Below are 27,042 nucleotides of genomic sequence, written 5' to 3'. Positions count from 1 at the left end.
TAGTGTAAAGACTTATCTTCTTCAGCAATTAAGAAGTGGTTTAATTTACCATCCTTTGCATAGTGAATTTCAGTTTCTTTCTTCTGGGCAAAGGTTTCTGATCCCAAAATGTAAAACAACAAGGTTTTAAAAAAAAGGAACAGATAAAGGAACCTGAAGCTGAACCTTTGTTCTGAGAGCAGACTTTACAAATTAACAGCATTTCAAATTAGTTAACCAAGAGAGGGTATCTTCACTGAAGTTCAAATTTTATGCTAATGACTGACATGAGGTCAGGGTTAGCATCCCATTGCATCTATAAATTGGGGCAATTTGTTTGTACATCTCAGTTGTCCTGTGAATATTCTGCATTAATACATATTCACTAAAACATGATGACTAAAGTCTTCCTAAATGCTCTAAATACCTTCGTATTTACCTTGTGCTTATTCAGGCAGCCGGATGGATGAATCGTCAGATGTGGAATCAGAGCCTGACCTTCCACTGAAGAGGAAACAGCGTAGGAGTCGGACTACTTTCACAGCGGAGCAGCTGGAGGAGCTGGAGAAGGCTTTTGAAAGAACACATTATCCTGATATTTACACTAGAGAGGAGCTGGCCCAGAGAACAAAACTTACTGAGGCCAGGGTCCAGGTAATGCTTTAGTATTCAACTATCCATTAATCCATAGATCTCTCCATCCATGAGTTACACCCTTCATCTGTCCATTTTTCATTCCATCCTTGATCTCTTTTTTTCAAACCCACACACAAAGACACACTTACTCATTTTAAATGTTGAAACTGACTACTTGAACTGAGGCACTGATAGAGAGCATCTCTATAAAGAAACATGAATGATGTTTTGTATTGTGTGTCGTCCAACACAATGCTGCAACATTCTCAATAGATTATTAGTAAAATATTGACCTTTTTTGAAATCACACATACTGGTTAGAACCTTTACTGTTGACTATGCAGCATTCTACTATACTGTTTCATAAATTACTTGCAGTACTATCCAGAAGTCTTGAGCCACCACTTGTTTCTTTATATTTTGCTTTCAAGGAGCAAGACTGTCATGTCATTTTTAAAAAATAGTCTTGAGCAATGGTTTCTCAGGTACCCTTCCAAAGTTGTTTTTTTTAAAATTCTCTTTAACTCATTTTTCCTATTCCACTGAACATATTCAGATTTGTTTTGCATGTTAACTCTGGCCTATGTATCATTCAAACATAAAAAGGCACCTAACCCAAAGGATGAACCAGTGTTGTGTCTGTTGGGTTTGCCAAATGGCACAGTAACAGGACCCAGTCACGAGACTTCCTGAACAGTTACAGTGAGGTTATTTACAGTGAAAAAACAAGGTGTAAAACAGTTCTAACAAAACGTGATTTTCTCAGTGGTGACTGCCCCAACTCCCGGTGGGGCAATTCCTTCCAAACACACACTCCACAGTTCTATCCAAAATATTTACAAAAACCTTGGTACTGTCTTCAAAACTCTCCTTGGGTTTTTTAGACATAAAAAGAACAGAGGGTTAGTTTCCTTCACTAAGAGAAACACAACAAGATCACTTCTTTGGATGAGCCAGGGTTCCAGTGACTATTGTCACTCAACGATTCAGTGTTGACTGAAGCTCGACCGCTCTACTAAATAGTGCCCCTTGACGGGATCATCAGCGGCAGACGTATGATTGTCAGCAGGTGTATGTGGCTCAAGAGTGGGAACTTCTTCAAGGTCCCAATGCTGCACAAAGAAAAGAAACCACACACACAGAGGAGGGAGAGAAAGAGGGCTTGAGGTGGAGGGAACCCCACCCCCGAAATGGAGGTCAGGCCAGCAAAGACAGAGGGACCATGACAGTGTCAATACAAAACAGACAACTTAGCAAATACCGAATTTTAAATTGTTCTAAGGAACATGGTGATGAAATAAAAACAATGAACAAACTAAGTAGCTTGTTACAAAAATACATTATTTGCTTTCATATCTTTAGTTGAATGGTAATGATAACACAGGTTGGCAGGCATAAAATTGTATTTTTGCACCAACATGGTTATCCTTAAAGATCGGTTAGCTCACCAGCTAGCTATGCAGTAAATCCTTAAAAAACGAGGAAGCTGGACAAGTAGAGGACAAAAATAGGAGGCCTTAAAAGCAATCTAAAGTAGATGAAAGATATAAGAAATGTCCATAACAGGATAAAATGATGTGACACAGGACCTGAGAGACAGTTCTGGTCCTTCAGTTGATTCATCTATTGCTCAACAAAGTTGACGGTCAAGAAGCCATTCATAAGGAAGGGAAACTGGGAGAGAAGGCTCTGGTATGCCACATTAAAGAAGAACTACTGGCTGCATTTCAATTATGAATGCAGAAAAGCACTGTCAGGTTTTGACCCCGATGCAAAGTATCTGATTGGCATGGCTGCCAAAAAGAGTTCAAGCTGTGATGAACAATAAATTTGGTCATACAAATACTGACTTTTAATCTCATTAGAATTATACAAACTCTGTACCAAATATGTTTGTTTTCAATACATCACTGTACATTTCCCATATTCTTAGCAAAATATAAAGAAATGAGGTGTGAGACTTTTTCACAGTATTTTATATATTTGTTTAGTGTGCAAGACTAACTCTCTCTAACTTCTGGAGACTCTGCCAGCTGTTCACATCCCCACTAAGGAAACTGGCTTTGGTATCTGTTTGACAGCTTCACAGTGCCTCAGTTGTGTTTGGGAAAATATTGTAGAGTTCTAACAACAGCTGTAAGTTTTCAGCAGTAGGGTGGGTGCTGCATTCCTCTTGCATGTCTCACTCCCAGATTCTTGGCTGGAATTTGTTTTTCCCACCATTTTAGAGTCTACCACTCATTGTAAAAATCAGAGCAGATCATGGAAGTCTTGGCTCTCAGGGGAACTTTAAGCCATAACTGCAAAGTGGCTCAATCAAGTCACAGAAAACTGAGACAATGAGAAACCAGCGTGGCATGGAAACTCCTCCATGCCTGCCACTTAGGTCATGAATGCAGACCTCAGAATTATCTGTAAGCCTCTACTTGACACTGGTCGTCTTACATCCATCCTACACATAGAATGAGTTAATGGAGTACAAATTAAAAGAAAATCCAACTCAATGCCCACCTTCTAACTTGTTTTGAAGCTTACTATTTCTCAATCATGTTGGCTACATTTTTAACTTTGGATCAGGGGTCGCCAACTCCAGGCCTCGAGGGCCGGTGTCCTGCAGGTTTTAGATCTCACCCTGGGTCAACACACCTGAATCAAATGATTAGTTGATTACCAGCCTCTGGAGAACTACAAGACATGTTGAGGAGGTAATTTAGCCATTTGAATCAGCTGTGTTGGATCAAGGACACATCTAAAACCTGCAGGACACCGGCCCTCAAGCCCTGGAGTTGGAGACCCCTTCTTTGGATAATGGCACAGTTAAGTAGACCTAGTTATAACTTTACACTACATTTGAATACTATTTCTGTGTCCTTAAGCTGAGGCAATGAAAGTTTTCAAAAAATACATTAATATTAAATACTTATTACATAGTATGGTACAGATATAGTGATGGGAAACAGAGAACTGCAAAGACTGTAACTAAAAATATTTGTGTGTCAAATCAAATCATTGTTTCAGTACTACTTAATGTATAAACATGGAGAAACCAGTTATAGTCAGCTTGAATGATTGTCTCTGAAATTTAATTCAACAATATTTGCACAGAAAATGCAGCCATGCAAAATTACTGTTTTTGCATGGCTGCAATTAGCAACCAATTTTGTTCTAAACACATGTATTATAGTTGGTCAGAATCATTGGAAATGAATGGGGTTGTGCCTAGTGAATCCATGACACACCTATGTTTCTATTTGTAGTACTGGCACTTATATGTGGACATTGTAAGAAATTACACAATGACCCCATTTCAGAATAGAACCACCCTCATTACCGACCAAGTGGGTCCCTGCTTCTTTAACTGTCTTCAGTGTACAAACTACCATGCAATCAGTAGCTGGAAGACAAGTAAAGACAGACATAATGCCATAAGAGCCACTTATTTCTTTTGTCCTCACAACATCTTTCACTTTCTCCACAAAATTCAAGTCAGGAACTTTGAGGTGTTTGAGGTAACAGATTGATCAATTCAATTCAATTCAATTCAATTTTATTTATATAGTTGGATCACACTGCCAATGATCACACTGCCAATGAACATTAAAAGTACCCCCTTATTTAGGTATCACTGGTAAACCATACTGGCTCGGTATAGTTTCCCCTGGGTATAATCTGTTGTATGAGATGTGATCAGGAGTATTGTCTGTTTTCAAGTGCCTCAGAGAGTCTGTGATACTGGAGGTTGGGGGCCTTGTGTTGCAAAGACAGGCTGACACTTTCCTCTTCAGTTGCTCCGCTTCTGCATCCACAATGTTGTTCTTTTGGATGACTGTATCTGTGGCTGTAATTAGTTCCAAATGTGAGATTTGTGTGGTGTGACATCAAAGTTAAAATCGTTCACAAGGATGGCTTTCTCTGCTTAAGTTAGTCATCTGTCAGATAATTTCTTCTCTCACTTGTCCACATTCAGCAGCCTAAGTAGAGAAGCCCAGAGCTTCCTCTCCCCAGCCGCCTTCTCCTGGGAACACCAATGCATTCCAAGGCCAGCCGATATATTTAGTCCATCCAGCATGTCTTAGGCCTGCCCTTGGGCCTCCTCCCGGGGGCACATGCACAGAAAACTGTTTCTGGAGGCATCCTCATCAGATGCCTGAACTGGCTCCTTTCAATGTGGTAGAGTAGCAGCTCTACTCTGAGCCCCTCCTGGATCACTAATCCCTTTACCTTATCTCTAAGGGAGAAGCCATACACACTTAGGAGGACGCTCATTTCCACAGCTTGTATCTGTGATCTCATTTTTTCAGTCACTCCAGAGCACATGACCATAGGTCATGTCTGCAGTGACGTTCTTGGTGGTTGGTTGGAGGGTACCGATGTCAGCAAATACAGGAGTGGAACAGGGCGCCACACTGCCATAGCAGGAGGAAAGGAAGCCTTGGGAGTGTTTCTTCCAGAGGCCACAGCTAGAGCCCCGTCTTCACTCACTGGATTGAGTTTTGTGGATACTTTCCTTGGATGATGGATTTTATCTTTTTCCACAGCGATGTTGGAACAGTTCAAGAACTTCAGTTTTTGGTTTGAGGTCCAAGGATAACTTTGGTACATCATCCTTTAGGCTTGATATGTCCATAGGTGCATTATGTCTTTCATAGAGTTGTAGGTCTTCTTCTGAAAAACATTTAAAAACCCCAAACATTTTTCTGAGAAACTGTGGCGGAGGTGTGGTCCCTGACTCAGGTGCAGGGGAGGGGTGGTGCAGTGAGCTCAAGGGGCAGTGCCAGGGAGTTTGGTTTGGACAGGTGTGTGATGTATTAGTTAATGAGTTCTCTCTCTCTTGCTGTGCGATTTTTAGTGAAGCCAGAGCAGAGAGTGGAAAGGTTGGTCAGAGCAATCATGCCCGCAGAGTTAAAAACAGGGGGTTTGTAAGGGTTGGTAAGTATTGTAAAAGTGGTGTGATGTACATGTTCAATAAAGATGGCCTTAATCGCGCCACAGTGGTGCCGAAACCCAGGATGCGGCACGGCAGGCCCACGCCAGAGCCAGGGAGGGGGAGAGCTGGCCGAGAGGGTAGTTGAATTGGTGGCCACTCAGCGGAAGCAGGTGGTGGAGGCATACCGCCAGCAGGAGGAGCTGCGGGAGCAGACAGCGTGTCACCTGGAGAGGATTGAGGATCTGGCTCCGGGCCTGGTCAACACCACCACCGCCACCCCACACCGGTGTATCCCGACGGTGGGGAAGCGGTGGAGGAGCCGCGTGGGGCACCTTGGCTGTCGGAGGAGGGGGAGCAGCCGGGTGAAGAGCTGCTCCTGCCGGAAGTGGTGGAGTAGCCGCTGGTTTAGGGCCCGGATGGCTTGAGGATAAAAGCTCTTCTTGAGTCTCTCTGTCCTTGGATGAGGTGGATGAGGCGTGAGTGGGGCCGTGCCTGCTGCTTCCAGCCGGGAGCGGTGGACGAACTGTGCAGGGAGACGAAGGTTCTCGGGCCAGGGAAGTGCGGTCAACCTGGGGCCGATGTCAAGGCGGCAGCGGAGCAATGGATCCCGGCTCAGCCTCCTGTGAGCAGGGTCTCACGACCGTGCCTGCCGGGTTGTGCCAGCTCGCCAGGTTGCCGACCTCTGGACCAGCGTTGCCGCCACCGCTGGAGGCGTGGCCGGCCTCCGGACCTGCATTGCCGCCACCGCTGCCACTGCCCTGTTGGGTAGTGTCAGGTTGGGAAGGGGGGTGGGAGTAGGTTCGGCCGGATGGCTCCCTGGCCTCTATTGAGCAGTGGGGGGGTGTGGTGGGGCGTGGTCTGCGGTGCCTTGCAGGGAAGGTGGATGCACCTGCACGGCATCCACAATCACGCCTGCAGAGTTAAAAACACGGAGGTGTTAAATCCACCTTCCAACTGTTTAAAACCTTGATTACGGACATGCGAGCAGCCCAAATGTCTTTTACAGCTAGAAAAATGTAATTAAATTCTGTTTTATTTTTCAGATAACTACAGGCAAAGTCAGATCCTTTTTGCAATGTTCCAGTATGAAATATGAAATGTGGATATTTGTGGTTGAGCTAATTAAATAACACAGCTATTTGTAATTTTTTTTAATATTTCCTTTGAATTGGAGAAAAGTCAGGAATGTGGAACATGGGTTCCACTCACAGAGCTTTAAATATGTCTCTAAATGTGCCAGAAATATGTATCTATAAATGTACAAACATATACATTCCACATCTATTTATCCTTGCATGAGAAAACAACCCAAAGATATCATGTTATTATTTCCTCTAGTTATGGTCAGGAAGAGGCAAAATGATGATAGGTCATATTCTGTTTCTTTTCCAGTCGCAGTCACGTCTCTTCTGCAGAGGTAGTGAGACCTTATGATCTACTTCTGCGTTTTTTTCGCAAGTACCTCAAGGCAACAACGCCTGTTGTAATAATTTAAGCCTGCTCTGCAGATATAGAAGTCCAAATCAGCTTCTCTACATGAAAGGCACATTTTCGTTTGCACTAAATGAAAAAGAGGATTCCTGGAAAAAGTGGGCAGGTAGAAAGCTGCAAGCAATACATAGATTTCTGCTGTGACCCTATGTGTAGATGTTAACAAATGTGTAGTTTTAACAAATTTCCCACCTGTGGGACTAATAAAGGTCATCTTAAGTATGCCTATGTTAAATTATGTGAGTGGTATAGTTTAATTGAAATGAAAACAAAAATGCAGGACTAAAAGTGAAGAAGAAATCTGATTTACACACAGAGACACACACTACAAACATTAATGTGCTGAAGTTTTACCTTTGAAATGATGGCATGTCCCAATATATTAATGCTTAGAGTAAGTTATATGTCCTGAATCATTTTTGATATTCTCAACAATAAAATATAGGCTTTTGATTGTGGATCTTGCCCTGTGTGTGAAATTTTACAAAAGGACTATCTGTATGTGATCGTGGCTCACGAGTTGGGAGTTCGTCTTTTAATCGGAAGGTTGCCGGTTCGAACCCCGGCTCAGACAGTCTTGGTTGTTGTGTCCTTGGGCAAAACACTTCACCTACTGGTAATGGCCAGAGGGGCTGATGGTGCGATATGGCATCCTCGCTTCTGTCAGTCTGCCCCAGGGCAGCTGTGGCTACAACTGTAGCTTGCCTTCACCAGTGTATGAATGTGAGAGTGAATGAATAGTGATATTGTAAAGCGCTTTGAGGGGTCCCGAAAAGCGCTATATAAATGCAATCCATTATTATTATGTACTTTGTGGCGAGAAAAGGTAAAATTCTCTTTCAGCAGAGAATCTGTGAGACCTTTAGCAGGGCATCAGAAAAGCATCAATGAAAATGTGCAAAGTCTAGCTGATTTTAAATTCAGCTATGCTCTGGATCAGGTTAAATATAAAATAAGTTGGTGAAAAAAAACCTAACTTTCAGTAACCAGTGGGGTTTGGCTGACATTGCTTTATTATTTCATTGGCTACCTCACACCATTAGACTACACATTTTATTTCTGTCTATTGAAAGGCAGAAGCTAATTTCTAATTAATAAAAATGAAACAGGACTTTTTCCGTGACCCTTAGTATCAACAACTCAACAACTAAGAAAGTGAGGCTTTTGTTGTTTTCCTTCCAGTTTATTTATTTATATTTCTCTTCCAAGGTGTGGTTTAGCAATCGAAGGGCCAGGTGGCGAAAACAAGCAGGAGCCAATCAACTTGCAGCATTCAATCACCTTCTTCCAGGGGGATTTCCTCCTGCAGGGATGCCAACACTTCCTACATATCAGCTGCCAGAATCCAACTACCCAACCAACACTCAAGGTAGAACAGATACTCCTTTCACTGATAGATTACATATGCGACATATAGGTTTTCCTAAGGAGTTGGTGGATACCGCTATTTTGGCCATGTTCTTACCAACAAATAATGATTCATGATGGGCACTTTTATAACTATATTGCTGGGTCTTGTTTTTGTGTGTGTGTGTGTTTTTTTTTTTTTTTTTTGACTGGATGTATGGAACAAATTAATGATCAATGTAAGTTTTTCTCTGGAAGAGGTTCTAAACTGCCAATAATGTCTAATCTCTAGCAGAAGAAAATGCAATGTTATCCTCTATCTATTACATTAAAGCATATTGCCTCAGAACAAAATTATTGTTTCAATTATAGGCATGACTTACTAGGTGGTTCCACAGAATAAAAAACTGATTACAGAGAGCATGCCATCCCCAATTAATGTTAGTGTGTAATCAAAGGAATCACGGAATTAGTACTATATTGAAAAGCAATAAGAAACTGTATTGTCTATGAAGGTCAATGCCGATTTTGCAGTTTTAACAAACAAAATCTCCATGCCAGGTTGTTCCTTTGCCCATCCTCCACCACTGCTTCAAGGTTTATGAATTTTGGCTTGGTAGATTTTGGAAAAAGCAGAAAAATTCCCAAACAAAGAGAGAGTAGTGATGCAACCTGCTATTGGAAATATTTGTAATTGTATCTATCAAAACGTCAGTCAGGTTTAACCCAGCTTTCCCCGTTGTGTTTAGTTGTAAAGACATCCTAAACTAGATACGTAAGCCTTTTAAGCCAATTAAGCCTGTGGGGCATCATGGTGGTGTACTTAAGTTGTCAAACTTGCATTGTTTATATGTTGGTGTTACATATACATATATTCAGGAATGTGTTTATTCTCATCTGGTATACAGACTGGTAGAACAGGTAGCCTAGCCTAGCTAGTGTCTTATTTACATAAAGGAAGGAACAAATATATATGTGTGAAGTGTTTTACTTTTCAGATGGTGGGGCTACTGTTCACCGTCCCCAACCCTTACCTCCTTCCACCATGCACCAGAGTGGTTTATCAAGTCCTGACGGCAGCACTGCCTATGGTCTGGCAACCAACCGGCACGGCTTCTCCAGCTACACTGACACCTTCATGAACTCTGGTACTCCTAGTAACCATGTCAACCCTGTCAGCAATGGGCTATCTCCACAGGCAAGTCCTGCTTTATGGCTGGGATATTTATGCACGAGGATAAGCACTTACTCAGTCATGAATAAAATGAAAGGAAAGGACTTTGGTCAGTGTATATCATTTATTCTATTCATATTCGACTGAAAATGCAATAAAAGAAGGGTATAAGTAGTTGTTATTTCAATATAAATAGGAAATAAAAAACAAGCCATGGACTAAAATGGATTTTGACATTTAATGCCTTTGATACGTATAACCAGGAAATTAAATTCTTTGTCTGTCTTTTACTTGATTAATTTGGAACAGTGATACAGCACTGTCATGATTATGAGCTGGAAATTAATGCATGTGGGTTTTCACCAACAGTGTTTGAGCCACAGTAAAAAGTCACAGTAAAAGTATTTTTGTGTTATATACTTTTACAAGAAATTCTAAGTATATTGTTGCTATGGCTAGAGTGAGTTAGGCTGCTTCCTGCAACATGACCATAGGTTAATATTAATTTCCATTGTGGAAAATAAACAATTTAATTTGGTGTGGAGCCTGATTGTAGTGACACTACAAACCAGATGGCTCCATGGCAAGTTTTGAAATTAGCATTTCTTGTCTTAATCCACAGTACAACAAGTTAGAGTAGATGTTCCAAATTAAATCTAAATTAAAGATGTCTTATTGACAAACTCAACTGAGTGGTGTGATACAAAAGGACCTGGCATGCAGGCAGGCAATCAACCCCACCTGCTTGGATAAAATACACCCCAGACCCCTGTTCAAGGCATCGGTCTGCAGAATAAAAGGGAAAGAAAAGTCAGGAATGTGGAACATGGGTTCCACACATAGACCCCTCCTTACCTGCATGAACACCCCCTGGGACTACTCTGTCTACTGGACCAGATCTGGGGCACCTTTTCAGGTGAGGTCTGTCAAGGGGCTGGTCATCCCTGCAAAGTTCTACATGAACTGACGGTAACACCAGCCAGTCTCAAGAAAATAGTCACCTTTTTTTTTTTGTTCTCGGGATCTGAGCAGGATGTGGTTCCTGCTGTTTTGTCTGTTCTGGGGTGCACCTGTCCTCCTCCCAAAATGGTACCACTGATACTGCACCACCCTCCATCCAACTGCACACTTTTTCGGGATGGCTGCGAGCGCTGTCTGCCTCAGAGATTTCAGGACTACGGCCATCCACTCCATATGCTCCACACAGGTGTTGCTATGGATAGTAACATCATAGCAGAATATGCCACCCAGGCCATAGGAATGGGCTGGGGCTCCAAACAATTTGAATGGAAGTGCAATGAATTGGTAAAAGTGTTATGGAGTGGAGTAGGCCATTTTTTCTTTGGACTCTGGACTTTGGACTCTGGAGACAAGGACAAGAATTTTGTAGGAAAGTTGGAGGAAACTTACACAGGCATAGGGAGAACATGCAAAGTCTACACAGAAACCTGTCAAAGCTAAGAACCTTCCTTCTATGAGTGGTGACTGTGCTAGTGACTCCATAATTCCCTGGTTCCAATCCTAAATTTAAGTGAATGTGAAAAACAAATGATACATCGACTAAACTTGTCACTGTTGGACTGAAATGCATTAATGCACTTGGGACACCAGGGAATCACATTGACACCAAAATGACTCCATGAGTACAACAAAGACTCTTCTAGAAGGTCACAAAAGAACACTTAACAACATATAAAGAACTACAGGCCTTATTTTGTCTCAGTTAAGGTCACTGTTTGTGATTCAACAATAAGAAAGATACTGGACAAAAATAGTATCCATAGTATCCATGGGAGAATGGGCAAAAACCCACACCGTTGACCAAAAAAGATACTAAAAAGAATACAAAAACTCATCTCACATGACAAAAAAAAGCAAACAAACAAAAAAACAAAACGATTCTGTGGACTAACAAGACAAAGACTTTTAGAAGGCTTGAGACCAGCTACATCTGTGATAAAATTAATACAGTATTTCATAAAAAGAACATAATACCAACAGGCAAACATTGTGATAGTAATGTGATGGTCTGGGATTGCTTTGCTGCTTCAGGACCTGGACCACTTGTCATAACTGATGGAACCATAAATTCTGCTTTCTAGCAGAAAATCCTGAAAGAGAATGTCCAGACATTGGCTTGTGCTCTGAAGCTAGGACAGGTAGATTGCTTCAGGGGAAACTATAAATACTTGATACAAAAAGTTTTTTCTGTTCATCTGGAGGTAGCGACATAGTGCTACGTCACATAGCTCCAGGAATTATATGCAAATTAGCTCATTCTGCACCTGAATATATGTATATATATACATTATTGGCATTTGCCTTTTTCGTTGTTATGTAGTAACAGTAGAGACAGACAGGGGGAGCTATGCAGTGAGGAATTGAAAGGCTGCTCCAAAGAAAACTTATTGTTTCGGAGGAAAACACGAACACAGTGTACTGTCAAGTCTTAATAGCTTACTTACAACTGGGCTCGTCAGGCACTCTTTTTGGCTGCAGTGGTTATTATTATATTTACATGCGTCATACATGCTATCCCTGTATCACTCTGCCTTTTGCTTCATAATAAATCATTTTTTGAATAATAATTTTTAAACATATTTCATCACGTCATTATGTTAGCCACAAGTAGGGGACAAAAAGGAAAGAGCTTCACACTGGTATTTTAGATCCAAGTAATTTAGACAGTTTAATGTGAATTTGATCCCAAAATGGCTTTATTTTTTTTACATGTTCAAAAGATATGGGTGTAATTGGCACAAAGGTTCCCACACTGCCTCTACCAGGGCTCCAATGATGAGAATTTGCTCCTAATGTGATGTGATGAAAAAACAAACTTCCAGCCAAATATTCTCCAGTTTTTGTATCTTTAATTCTTCTTCCACAGAGAAATTTTTAATGTTTTTTTTCTTGTAGGCTTCAGCTAAAATGTATCGTCTCCTAAAGGTAGCACTGGCTTTATTTTTGTTAAATAGTAATCCCTTACCTGTAGATAGCTAAAGAAGTCTAGCTGATCTAGATTAAATTCCTCTCGTAGTCCTTTTAAATTGCCCTTTTTGCATTAATGTGCATAGTGCTGTTATAGCCTTGTTTTCCCATTGTTTAGAAAATCCTTCCCTAATTTTTGGATGAGGTTTACAATCAAATGCAGGCCAGTCAAGCAACCCAATATATCCTCCAAGACTGAACTCCCTTACAAACTTAATCTGTATCACCTAATTGATGAAATTTGATTGAATTGATTGAATTGAAAATGACTCAGCTTTAGTTTCTATTATTTTCCATTTGATTTGTAATAAGGCCAACATGCACAGACTAAAAACCTCATCTGAGAAGCAAAAAAATACTGCCTCAAACTCCTCAAATGGAGTGTTTTTAACACATTCTTAGACTCTTGCCAGCAGAGATAAATCTAGATATACTTTTGTTCCAGTGCCTAAACTAAGTGTCAGGGATAGTGAAAAGTATTGACTGTAATAGATTAACATAGATAAATAGAAGAGTAATCTTAGGAAAAATATTCATTCTGATTATATCAAATCGGAATGTAAGTTGAATGCTGACTCCTGCCTGATATCAAGCTTAATGTGATCATTAATTTTGTAATAATTAAATTCATATGTTTCCTTAAAAGATTTTGTTATCACACCAAGATATGTAGTAGATTTAGTCTTCCATTTTAATCTGTGTTGTTTGCTGATTAATGAAGAGGGAGAGTAATTTATAGCCAGAGTTTGAGTTTTGTTTACATTAAGTTTGTAGCCAGAGTATTTTTAACAAATTCCTCTAGCAATTTCAATAGTCTCAGGAAGTTTCTCTCTGGCTCGCAAAGTGCCACTATGACATCGTCGACAAACAGTGCCACCATGTGTTCTTGTCCTCCTACTTCAATTTCTTTTATGCAGTCATTTTGTCTTATCAGTTGTGCCAATGGCTCTATGAAGAGAGCAAAGAGTGTTGGGCTGAGGCAGCATCACTGGCAGGTTCTTCGTTGTAGAGCAAACCAGCTGGTTAAATGACTTTGTAACTTTATCTCTATAAAGACCTTTAGTACACTGTATATACTGAGGCTGAAATTCAAATTTTTCCAACACTTTGTACAAGAATGTCCAACTAACACAATCAAATGCATTTTTGGTGTCCAAACTTACTTATAGCATTTCCGATTTTGTTTTATGAGCATGATTGATTAAGTGAAGGATATGCCTTATATTATCTTGAGCCTGTCAACCTTGAATAAAACCAGACTGATCTTTGTCTATCAACTCAGGTATGAGGTTTTCCATCTGAGGTCATGGTTTCATAGAGAGATTTTAGGAGAATTGGAGACAACTCCTCCCTAAAGGTCTTATACCATTTGCTACCTAAGGTTTTGTCCATTTTCAGTTTGCTTGTTGCACTAAGTAGTTCCTTTGTTGTAATTTCTGAGAGCAGTTTTCTATTTTGTAACTCTCCTATAGCCGGTAAATCCAGAAGCTAGAGAAATTTGCTTATTTCCAATTCACATTTTGCTTGGGGTTGTGAATATATTTTTTGGTAGCAATCATAGAACACATTTTGAATTTCCTCTGGTTCAAACAGCATTTGGTCTGTTACTGGATATCTAATTTTATGAACTGCACTAATAGTCTTTCAATATGCCTAGCTAGATATTTTGCTGCTTTAGCTCCTGACTCATAATAGAGTTGTCTAGTAAATTTGAGTTTCCTTTCTAGCTCATTACTCAAAACTTCATCCAACTGCTGTAGTGTTGTAATAACAAAACAGCAATATAGTAACACGTAGTGCTGTTTCCTCACTGTTTTTTATGTTGAGATTCTAACTGTGTTCACTCATTGGTCAGCTTTTTGTATTTTTCTTCTCTTCTCCTTTTCAAAAAGCAGTTTTTGCAGTTCATTTTCTCCTCAGGTATGTTTTTACTGTCTGTGAAACATACCTGAGGAGATTAAGACAGACATTTAATGTCTGTCTTGATCTCTTCTTTCATTTCTTGATTATTTAAGGTTCCCACATTTAATTTTCAGTGTGTGTGTTTGGTCCTTCTGAGTAGATGAATATTGAGGAAGACAGTACAATGATCCAACAGATCCGTTCTTCCTATTTTGTTATCTTCCACTCTGTGTCTATCAACATAATTCATGAAAAAAATCAGTCTTTGAACAGACTGATGTATGGCGAACTTCATCCTCTGGAAGGTGATTACACATTCTACTCTACTCCCCACTCAAACATCCCCAGCTCTGTTAATGAAATATTGACTAGCCTTGAGAGTTGGCTCTTACACCTTTTGTTGTTAGTTGTGCCAAGTTTGTGATTTAGGGTCATATTTAAATCACCAGCACAAACTAGAATTTCTACATTTTCCATAGCTATAAGCTCAAACACCATTTTAAAAAGTGTCTCTCTTAGTAGGGGGTACATATACATTGATCAAAATAAATGGTATGTGGACTTCTTATATAGAGCGTGTCTACTCTCCTGGAGCAACTTGGGGTTAAAATCTTCCCCAAGGATATATAGCATGCAGATTGGGGGAGCCAGGTATCGAACCTCCAATCAGCAGATGACCTGTGCTACAGCCGGCCCCAAGTAACTTTTGTATTTAAGTAACTTTTGTTAAGCTTGTTTGTGCGTATACTCGAATAATAGAAAAGCTGATTAAGCCTAAGGGACCTTTTTATGTTCTTTACTACGTTGTGTTTTAGTTAAGCTTGTTTGTGTGTTGATTTGGTTAGTTCCTGTTCTGATTTTGTTCATGCAGTCTTTCGATCGTAACTATGAAATGTTAATGGCATGAATAATAAAAAAGGAAGGTACAAGGAAGGAGCCAAGAGGGAAGCAGCAATATTGATCTCAGAATCGGTCAAAAGGTTTTTGTGGAGGGATAGGGATAAGAAAGGAGACTAAAGGAAGTTTGTCAGAGTGTGTACAGTGGTCCCTCGCTATAATGCGGTTCAACTTTTGTGGCCTTGCTGTTTTGCGGATCTTTTTTTGTGCAATTTTCCATGTTTTTTTTTTGTTTTTCTTTTTGTTTTGTTTTTTACAGCGCATTGTGTTCTGTGTCCTGATTGGCTGTAGACCATTGTCAATCATCTTGTGCCGTGTCTCCTGTACAGTACAGAATGTGTTCAGCTTGTCATATATACAGAAATCTTCTATCGCTAGCAGTGTGACTCTGAAGTGCTGTACTGTATAGTTGTAAGTTTTGTCCCCAACAAACACAACAACGTTGACGAAACGTTTTGCACCATCAAAGGCACCTGCGGCAGCACCCAAAAGGCAGAGGAAGATGCTAACCATCGCACAAAAAGTTGGACTTCTGGACATGCTAAAGGAAGGTAGAAGTTACCCTATTTTTCAATTATAAGGCACATTAAGCAAAACAAAACAATTAGATAAGTCAAACTTTATTCAACTCAGTCTTCTTGCTTCCTTTACTTCCGTACCATTGATTCATTAATGTTGAATTAGCTCGCAGCTGCTCTATTCCCTCTATTTGGGTTATTTTTTGAACATAACTCCCGCGATAAACGAGGGACTAATGTACAAGCAACACATAAAAATCTGTATAAATACTGATGGAACAAAACCACAGACAGTGGTGTTGGACTTAACATTTTGAAACAGCAATATTTTTGCCCATATTGTTCTTTTTTAGCCAGAAGTTAGATTAAATGGACAAGTGGGTGGAGTTATCAGTTATCAGGTTACTACTTTGCTTGATTAGTAAGCTACATTGATAAACTGTATGGGATACAATACACAGACACATATCAACTGATTAATGCACTAATAAAATAATAAATATAAATAAAATAAAGTAATGAACTATTAAAACAATAGAATTTTAGTCATCAAAACTGAAGCCCAAACTTCTTGTATGGTCTGTAACAAATAGCAAGCAACAGTATTAGTAAGATAATTCCATCTGGGGATAGCCCATTCCTGTTCCAATATGATTGAGCACCAGTGCACAAAGCAAGGTCTGTAAAGACATGGTTGAGTAAGTTTGATGTGGAAGAATTTGACTGGTCTACACAGACTCCTGACCTCAACCTGACAGAAAAGGAAGCCAGGCCTTCAGTGTCTGACCACCAGTGTTGGGAAGGTTACTTTTAAAATGTATTCCATTACAGAATACCAAATACATGCCCCAAAATGTATTCTGTAACGTATTCCGTTACGTTACTCAATGAGGGTAACGTATTCTGAATACTTTGGATTACTTAATATATTATCATGCTGTTTACAACTACGTGAATGTACTATTGCTGTGATTTATTACTGTTACTGAAGGTCCGCGGCTCTGAACCGTAGTAAAGGGACCTCTGGCTAATACGGTGGGTTCCGTGTCGGGCTCGTAGCTGAAAACTAGCTTTACTTTGTTGTCTGGGTCAACTTTGCTTGCGGGAGACAGAGAGAGGCGTTGAAAGGCTGCTCCAACGGAACTTATTTTTTCCGGAGGAAAACACGAACACAGTGTACAGTTGAGTCTTAATAGCTTACTTATAACTGGGCTCGTCAGGCACTCTTTTTGGCTGCAGTGGTTATTATTATATTTACATGCTTCCAGCTCCCGTTTTTGCTCAGTGACAACTCTACTTTTCCTTTTTCTCCCTCCCTCGCTCACAGACACATAACGGGTATGGCAGTCCATTCTCCCTGCAGCACGGACTACACTGCCCATGATGCTACATTCTTTAGAGTTATGCCTGTAGCATTCTGCCTTTTAGCTTAGCACAACAACAACAACAAAAAAACCCTCTCTCACCCAGGAAACACGCAGAGAGAGAGAGAGCGTCACCCTGTAACCATGGCAACCGTAACGCTGCCGCCTGGAACAACAGAACGTAGCTGTCAAACAAACCCAAACAGTCCTGACCCGCGACAATATGAAACAGGAAAGTACCGCCGTGTAATCCATTTATTTCAACAAAGTAACTGTATTCTGAATACCACCTTTTTAAACGGTAACTGTAACGGAATACAGTTACTCATATTTTGTATTCTAAATACGTAACGGCGGTACATGTATTCCGTTACTCCCCAACACTGCTGACCACACAAATGCACTTCTCGAAGAATGGTCAAAAATTCCCATAAACACACTTCTAAACCTTGTGCAAAGCCTTCTCGGAATAGTTGAAGCTGTTATGATTACAAAGGATAGGCTGACATCATACTAAACTTATGGATTAAGAATGGGATATCACTTAAGTTTAAATGTGTTTGAAGGAAGACAAGTGAATACTTTTGGCAATATAGTGAATTTGAAAAGCAGTGTGTAGAGGTGAAAACGTGGAACTGCCTTGTTAAAGTACAGAGTGACAATGATGAGAGTCCCAATTCTCCTTATGGTAGAACCTGAGCAAGGACAAAAAGCATGCTCCTCCCGTTTAACCAAAACCTGGCCAACAGTGACGCAGGTCCAGGTTGGGGGAAAGGCACTGATACTTTGACTATTTGTCTTGATGAGGTGGGTTCACCTTACTAATGGTTTGTAACTGACTCTTGAGATGAGCAATATGTAGTGTCAGCGAAGTGACAATAAATTCTAGAGATGAATGGAGTCTTTAATAACGAAGACTAATTAGCAGGTATGCCCCCATATACTGTTTGCAGTTTAAAAAATACTGAATGATCTTAAGCAGCCTCAAGATTTAATTAACAAAATTAAATCTTTAGTTTTAAATGTTGAGTTTTAAATAAGTGTATCGTCCTTTCAAGTATATTTATACTATTGCCTGTTTTATGGTAAAACAAAGCCATGACATAACAGTTCACTGTGGAGTACATCTTATCAAATTTTAAATTCAAATCCATTCTAGTAAATTCATTTGACTGAAACAGTATTCATTCCTGACATGAAATTTGCCTGCAGTAAAGGCTGCTGGATTCTGTTTATTGTCCTCTCGGTCTATTCTGAGTCCCAGCTGAAGGGTTTCCATTATGGCTTTACTGACATTGACCCTTTCATCATGTTCCCAAGCATTTACATGAGATAACAATGCAGGGAAAATTTCCTAAGATCTCACTTCAAAATGGTAGGAAGACCATATGCTGTATGTCTGACAGCCAGTAAATCAATTTGAAACAGCTATATTGCATTTGCAATGTAATTCACACAAGCCATTTCTGCACCTCCTCCTCTTAAATTGAATGGGAAAGAATTAGAGGTGGACTTTCATGTTGAGAGTGGGTACTTCCCAGTTTCAACAGTTACAGACAAAATGACAGTGTGAAATGCTATCCCTGTGATGGCACTGCATGTAAATAGGGACAATTTCACAGCTTTACAAACAGAGCTGTTTCAAACTTCTCTGAAAAAAGAAACCTTTTTAAAGCAGCACTCTGTTTTTTGGACAAATTAAAAGAATCCATTTTGTTTTACAGCATTCTAAATGGTGATGATTTTTTCTTCTTCTTTTCAGTCAGGCAGCCAGAAATGCTTGACTAATACCTTTTTGTCAGGTCAGAAAATTTAGTGACCTGGCTTGAAAGATGAAACTATTATTTTCCTATAGTGACCCCAACACCTCAGCACACCATGAGTAAATGACAACACATTTCTCCTCTCACATTTTCTCTCCAATTTGTTGTGAGAAGAAGATTTAGCCTGCTTTGGAATGGTGGAGCTCTCTGGCTTGCCATTTGATGTCAGGGTGAGAGAGAGAGAGAGAGGGAGAGAGAGGGAGAGGGAGAGAGTGAGTAAGGATAGAATAGAGTGGGTTTCAGTGTTGGGGGATCAGAGCTTCTTTGGTTCTCCAGCTCTGTCTCTTTGATCCATATCCCCAGGCCTGCCTGCCGCGCTAACTCAGACCTCTGCTCGTGATTCCTGACAACTGTCGGCCTGAGATAAGGAGGTGGGATGGGGGGTGTGGGGGCCTTGCCTGCACACCATCCACCCCCAGCAATACTGTAAAATATGCTTGCCCCCCCCCAACCTGCACACACACACCAACCCTCTCCATCCTCAATTAAATATTACTTACAAAAAAGCGCCCCAGTTTACAGTGTGTAAGACATGGAGACAGAGTTCTATGCACCTGAATATCAATGACAGTTGTACCTAATACTAGGCTCAGCTGCTATTAGAATTTGCAGTACTAAGCCCTTTGACTGGGCATGCTGTCAACTGGCATGCTACCATGTCAACAAATCAAAAAGGATGAGCACATATATTTACATCATTCCCGTAATGAGGAATGGATACGAGGTGGGGGTGTGGGGTGTTAATTGGAAATCCTCTGAAAAACAGACGCTGCTTTAGTTTGGCAAGACGCAAACCAAGCAGCTTTATCGAGAAATGAATAAATAAAATGCAAGACCTACTCAAGAAAGCTGCCAGAAAAGCAGAGGAATTTAAATCATACCCACTGATGGAATGTTTGTAGGATATATTTTTCTTTATTTGTCACTTAGAGTGTTACCCTCTCCTCCTCCCTCAGTAAAAACTAAATATATCCCAGGGTTCTGTCTGACTGACTGAGTGGGTAGAGAAGTGTTAAGCCTCTCTAGTTCTTGTGGTTTGGATGAAATGTGGGTGTTGATTGGCCACAGATAATATTAGCTATAACCTGGAAATAACATCTGCTTTTCTGTTTAAATGCTTGTGTTTTTACAAGTTCTTGTATAATGACCAAAGAGTGCACTTGTCTCCAATGAGTCAGGGTAGTTGCAGTATTTTTCACAGCGGTTATTTGATATTGTGACTCACTCAAGGAAATTTACTGCTGAGTGTGTCTTTATTGTTGACATAACGGTAACAGAATAGTGGCACTTATTTGTCACAAAATATGATATTTGTCTGTCAGTTTAAATAGATTACAGTGCATTTTTTTCTTAGAATTTGTCTTACAATAGACAAGCAATGATTTCTTCATGAAATTTAATTTGATTTGTTTTTATCACTGAAGATGCTTGGCCTAAAAAAAAATATTGAGTAGTAAAATGGCATACATGATGGCATAATTACCTGCATCTGATTGCATCAGATATTTGAATGGATACCGATATGCTTGAAATGCTTTGCAAATATTTCCTGACTAAGATTCAAAGGAAGACTGTGTTAGATATTGTCAACACAAGCAACACTAGCCTTAATCCCAATTGCTATATTTGCTCATGACAAACATTCAACCTGACAGTAAGTGGTGCATTATAGTAAAGCATGAATGATTGTAAATGTAGCATAAAATAGTTGTTCTTTGGCTAGAACAATTACCATGACACAAAATTCTCAGTGTTCTTCAGTGGAGAAACAATATAATGAATAATCTCATTCCAATATAGTTTCTGCACCGACATTTCTTTTCTTTTTCTTTTCTTTTTTTTTGCCTGTCCCATCTGGCAGTAGCAATCAGAATTATTCTAAAGCCCAATAAAAATCCCCAACAGATTTTATTTTCCCAAGTGGATCATTATGGCTTTGCCCTACTGGTCCACTTAATTGATCTTTATTATTAATTGATTGATTTGTTGATTTATTTAAAAACGTATTTTTTTTTAAACTTTTAAGTTATTACAATTGGAACAGACAGGACCAGGGGATAGGAAAGAAAAAGACGCAGACGAGGGAAGTTCAAGAAAAGGAGAGAGAAAGAAAAACAGAGGGGAAGAGAGCCAGAGAGAAAATACATCATCATCATCATCTGCTGGAAATAAGAAAACAAACAAAATAAAAAAACACAGTAGGGAAACCACAGCAACAACCTATAAATAACAGTGAATAATAAATATTGAATGCTGAGTGGCACACAAGACCGACAATGCACGATATGCTTAGAGGCAGCAGTCAAGGAAAATAGTGTGTGTCTGTGAATACCCATGGACACGGGTGAAGCAGGCATGTAGGAGATCCAGACACCAGATGTCTGAAGGCCTCGCAGAGCACGAGAGCCCAAGGATGAGAACTGCAGGGGCAGCCGCACTACCACCCTATACACTGTAAAAAAGAAAATGTTGAGAAAACGTAAAATTTCAAGGCAACATGATGCAAGAGATTTTTGAGTTTTCTCAACTTTTGCCAACTGTTGTTGACTTAACTAAGATTTACAAGTTCTGCCAACTTGGATCTTCTTGTTCACCTAATTAGGATAATCCTGTTAGTCTAACAAAGAAATTCTGGTTTCAATGCCATGTATTTCTGCCTTCACCAAACACAGATATTCTTGTTGAGTAATCATGCAATTCTTACTCCAGTGAGTTGAAAATTTACCTATATAAACAAAGGAAAATGTATGTTGTTATTATACTTGAAAAAACACTTAATAAATAGATATAGAATAAAACCAAGCACAATTCAATGTTATCTAAAAGCTTATTTATTTTGTTCAACAGTCTTTTCAGTACATTTCAGAATGTCATGGGTAGTAGGGTGAATTTCTGTTAAAAAAAAACAAAAAGAAAGAAAGAAAAGAAATAACAAACAAACAAAAACATGTTGCCAGTTTCTTTTGGGTGCTTTGAGCACCCCAGCAGAGACGTTAAAATTCCAGAGTCCAGAACCAAAAAAGAAAAGTGTCCAGCAACTTAATAATTCACGCACACACACCCTGACCGTCTTGTAAAAGCTGAACATAACTATTGCACATTAAATAGGGTAGTGCCACAAACGATTGCCTATGTACCCAGACATTGACATTTTACACAGGCTTACTATGATGAACTATGGAAGTTAAAAGTTATTAGAAATGTTACCATCAATGAAGAGGAAACTAACACTATAACAAATCTTTTACAATACTACAAGACAAATTTTCACCATATATTCTCAACAATACAGATTCATCTGACTAAAATTTACATTTCGAATAATGATTTATCCACTTCACCTTCATATTGTCCGACCAGGCCAAAATAAGATGGCCTGAATTGCTTCAAAGGTAAAACTCATCTGCTTTGGATAATCAATGTTGAGGGCATACAGAAGGCCAAAGAGGTGTGCCAGGGCAGTAGAGAGATCTGGAATGTTATGTAGCACGATGTCCCCTTCCAACACAACTGGATGTTCTCGCACAGACGTATCAGCATCGTCATCTTGTAAGATGGTGAGGATGGCAACTGATGTACCGTTCAACACTGGTTCCAAAATGTCAGTGTCCTGAAGAAAAGTAAAATATGAATTATTGAAAGCTAAGAAAAACTAAAGACAAAACAAATTTCTAAAGATTTTAACTTTAACCTCTATACCATGCTGGTCGTTTGACTCATGGAGGTTTTAAGAAGAAAAAGCTTATTTTCTTTTAATTAATGCCACCTTGTGAGTTTTGTACAAAAATATTTTCTGCTATGGAACAACCACTAACAATGCCCAGCTGCTGCTCAGCAGAAAAAAAAGGAGTGAGAGTTATGACAACTGCAATCCCCACTATAAAATTATCTGGACTGCACTGAGAAAGTGTACATTTCCATTTTGGATAAACTCATCCTCTAAAAACATCTCATAGCAATTAGTTTTACTTGCATTACTTTTTTGTACTTACTAAGCACTTCAGGAAAACCTCTGTTGCATCTTCTCTTGAGGAAAATGGGCAGGCCTCTCAGTGCCCGTTGGACACAGTGTTGGATGTCTAAAGAGTATTCAGTGGAAAACAAGAATTTCAATTAGTGAAGTAACATGGTGTACTATACACAATGCAAAATCAGAACTCTCATAGTAATGAAAGTAAAGCACAGGTCAGACCCAGCAACACGCAAAATGTACAACCCCCCCCCCCCAAAAAAAACCAACAACAACACCATGTTAACAATTTTACTTTCATTTTACAAATTAAATAAAATACTGCCAAATAAGAACAAAGCAATGACTCATGACATTCATTTTTACTGACATGTCCACTGATGTGTTTTGTTTGAAGCCAACATCTTTTTCAGTTTCTGTTAAGAGAAAAGTATACTCTCTTCTAAAAATGTCAGATAAAGGAGCACTTCACTCACCTGTTCATCAAGTTTATCCAGGAGGTCTTCCATCTCCTCACCAAGAGCTCCCTTCTTAGACCAGTACAGTTTCAGCAGGCCAGGCACAAATTTGTCAAGGGATGCATTGAAGGTCCCCAGGAGGTCTTTGCTTGTGATCCGATGAAATTTTCAGATATCTAAACAATACATTCACCAAAATATTGTCATTTATTCAGCACAGAAAATTCCTGGGTAGCTGTCTTGGACAGTCTGCACCATGTTATATGCCTGACTGTGTTATCAACAGCAAAACCTACTTCAAAAATCTCTCATGAATACGTCTTTTGCACAGGAATAGAAACACCCCCCACAAAACCCAGTATCAATATGAAAATACATATTATGTTCTAAGTTGCACCAAAATCTGTGACCAATCAGATTCTGTGACCTGCCTTAGTATTCTTTCCCTAACAGTCTCAGACTATAGAAGTCCTATTTCTAGCACAAAAAGAAAAAAAATACATGCTAAGTCAAAATTATGAGATTGTCTTTCTGTTTCACAATATAACACTGGCAAGGGCCTTGACTGGAGTGGTAGCACAAGATAATAAAGTTGGCCAATGCATTACCCCAGCAAATACCGTACTACTTCAACATAAGTATAAATCATGCCCAATTAGAATAATAATTAAATTATAAATAAATTAGGACAGTCTTACCTCCTCAGAGGAAAACAGCGCAGGTCATCTCTCCTGGACCTCAGATACCATAGGCTGACACTCCACGACCTCTCTCCGCCTGAGAGAAAATGTTTGCAATAATGAAACATTTCAATATAATGTAGAGAAAAAAAACTAGAAAAAAAAGTTACGGATCGGACTCCCGATCCTTACTGCTGCGATGCAAAGTCGGACCGTACAGATCGCGTCTACCCGTGGAATTGTACATAAAATCAATACTCCACCAACAAAAGGCTCTCAAAACAATACAATACTTTTCCACAGCTTTGAAGGATGGGTCAGGTGTATCCTTCGTGGCCCACCCTATGCCAGAATTCATAGCGCGGCCCAGCCGATTCTAGTTTCAAACAATGGCGGCAGCCACTTAGTTTTAATATTACTCTTATTACTCTTTCTGGGTCACAAAGTAAACTTTTAAGATATTTTCAGGCGAGAATGTAGCTGTGTAAATTTCAAATATCTCCTCAGTTTATTAAGACAACACATTTTTGCAAAAATGCTTCTACGCTGGAGGCGTCTGTTACCACCAGCTTCGATAGCTAGCTGGGATTCAAGGCTCGCTAGAGCAGCGAGAACAGCGAACTCCTGGCATATCATTTTCAACCCCCCCCGCGGTCCTTCGCTAGCTTAAACATGATATATAAGTCCCTTAGATGACTTAAATATGTTATTGTTTGGCTTTTTTTCAGTGCTTTACTGTTCCACCCTCCTGGGTCCTCAGGAGGATGCAGCCTAGCGCTCGTAGAAAATCCTAATAACAGATGTCGTTAGCTTACCTGCTAGGGCAAATGGCCGGCAGCTCCCGCACCTGTCCAAAAATGGTCAAATAATACACTCCAACTTCAGACCAGGTAAAATCCGTAATGGTCGAAAAATTGTAATTTTCATCCAACTTTGGCCACGTTTGTTCAAAGTTTCTTAGCAGGTTTTCAGTTCAGAACACACCGACAAACCACTATCACACAGTCTGCTCAGGCTCGTTTGGTCTAGTTCAAACTTATTCAGACCACACGTGTGCCAGTCACCTCACGGGTTTCCACTGGTTCCCAACTCGACTCAAAAATCTACTCAAAAGTTGATAATCTTTGTTATGCTCGCTAGAAAATCTTAGTTAGGACAACAATGGAAGAAATTTGTTGGGCAGACAAGCTATTTTAGGTTGTAAATGGAAAGTTTTATTTCTAAGTCAGTTTAATTTGAAAACTTTACTCAAATCAACAATTACTAGTTATCGTTTTTACAGTGTAGAGAAGAGCTGAGGAGGGTCACCCAGCAGCTATGGTGTGTGCTGGTGTGTGTGTGTGTGTGTGTGTGTGTGTGTGTGTGTGTGTGTTGGGGGGGGGCGACATCTCAGGCCCCCTCAAACACAGACACAAACATGCATTCCCATCCTCATGCACACATATACAAATACTCAGCACTCGTCCAACATGGAGAAAAGACAGAAATGGCCACTGTACACACACTCACACTCCCCAAACATACTTTATACCCCCAGGTCCAGGCACCATCAACCCCAGAGGGGCAATCTGCCCCAAGACCCAGGCGATGTTTCCCTTTGTTCCGGGGTGGAGACAAGCAGACTAGGGGTGGGTTTTGATTATTGATTTTCTGATTAAAATCGATTCTAGCTTGAATAGCGCAATATCGATTCATTAAAATCCTGAATCAATTTTTAAATATACATTTATTTTGCCCGAAATGCCATAATCTCAGGTTAAACCTCACAAAATTTCGACAACCACCAAACAGCTAAAACAATAAATGAGAGCAGGTAAACAGATTCCGCAAAAAGACGTAAACACAAAGCACAGACCAGACCCATCAGAATCAGTGAGATGTCGGCTTTCTCACTGGACGGCACATACATGAACACGCCATCGGGGCTGAAAGCTGACAGCTTGCAGATTCTGATGTGTCAGCTCTGTGCTTTGTGTTAACGTCTTTTTTTGCACTTGATTCTAATGCTGTAGGTTTCGTCACTCTCAAATCAAATTTGACTGAACCAGCACCAAAAGAAGTCCAAACTACTCTTCACATTTCGCTTCCCATAAACCTCGTCATGAATTCCCTCTTACTTTTGCTGTTTTGCTTCCACCACGATAAAATGACACTTCATGCACAGCTCTCTCTCTCTCGCTCTCTCTCAGTGTACTTCAAGAACAGTTTCCCATCTAAAAATCTCTGTTTTCTGCATTATTCCTTGCTTTATTACCCACCAGTCTACCGTTATGTATAGCGCTGCCGGCCGCTGTTTTTTCTTTTTTAATTTAACTGACTTCGAACAAGAAACTCTCATTTGTACTTTTCAATACTGAAGAAATTTAACCTTTTTAAAATTATGCAAAATTGCAAAATGCTTAGCTGTGTGTCTAATTAAACCTCGGTAACTTTGCTCTGCTTCACTTCAGCAGCATCAGGTAATGTTTATATGTTAATTCACGGTTTTCTTCAGTTTTTGTGCTACTGCAGAATATTTTTAAGGGGGTTATCTGCCATAAAAACCCAGGCCAGGAAAATCTCCCTCATGTTTTTATGTGTTTTGTGCTCAGTTACTTTGACACAAAGGCATCTGCTGTGATGCTTACACCTTTGATAAAGTGTCAGCTTTCTTTTTATGATATAAAAATATGGATATGTACTGATAAATGATCAGAATTATAATATTTCTGACTGTCAGAGGCAAAATTTCCCCGATTCAAATCGAATCGTGGATCGAATCAAATCATGGATCGAATCGAATTGGGATCTTGTGAATCCGGCCATTCATATGTGGTGTTGCAGCTTTCTGTTCTAAAGTGCATTTAAAACATGGAAGGGGCATCTCCAAAAGTTGAATCTGTTCATCT

The 27,042-nt window shown here is 39.8% G+C and overlaps 1 protein-coding gene and 1 long non-coding RNA gene across 3 annotated transcripts in view; one reads left to right on the top strand and one right to left on the bottom strand.

Moving 5' to 3' along the window:
• The window catches only part of LOC116320559 (paired box protein Pax-7-like), an 84,630-nt gene that overhangs the window by 29,309 nt on the left and 28,279 nt on the right, over positions 1-27,042 (top strand). For both annotated transcript variants that reach the window (XM_031740186.2, XM_031740184.2), the window contains exons 5-7: positions 434-633; positions 8,243-8,402; positions 9,379-9,578. In XM_031740186.2, the coding sequence (XP_031596046.1) occupies positions 434-633; positions 8,243-8,402; positions 9,379-9,578 (560 nt within the window). The remainder of the gene's footprint in view (positions 1-433; positions 634-8,242; positions 8,403-9,378; positions 9,579-27,042) is intronic.
• On the bottom strand, positions 23,066-24,229 carry LOC116320560. The gene is made up of 3 exons (XR_005609709.1): positions 24,173-24,229; positions 23,493-23,650; positions 23,066-23,125 (listed from the first exon to the last, which is right to left on the bottom strand). It is a non-coding gene; the product is annotated as an uncharacterized LOC116320560 (long non-coding RNA).

This window comes from Oreochromis aureus, linkage group 20, assembly GCF_013358895.1.
Source record: "Oreochromis aureus strain Israel breed Guangdong linkage group 20, ZZ_aureus, whole genome shotgun sequence".
Taxonomy (NCBI): domain Eukaryota; kingdom Metazoa; phylum Chordata; class Actinopteri; order Cichliformes; family Cichlidae; genus Oreochromis; species Oreochromis aureus.
The sequence above is the reverse complement of the archived record's forward strand: the minus strand, read 5'-3'. Positions and strand labels throughout refer to the sequence as shown.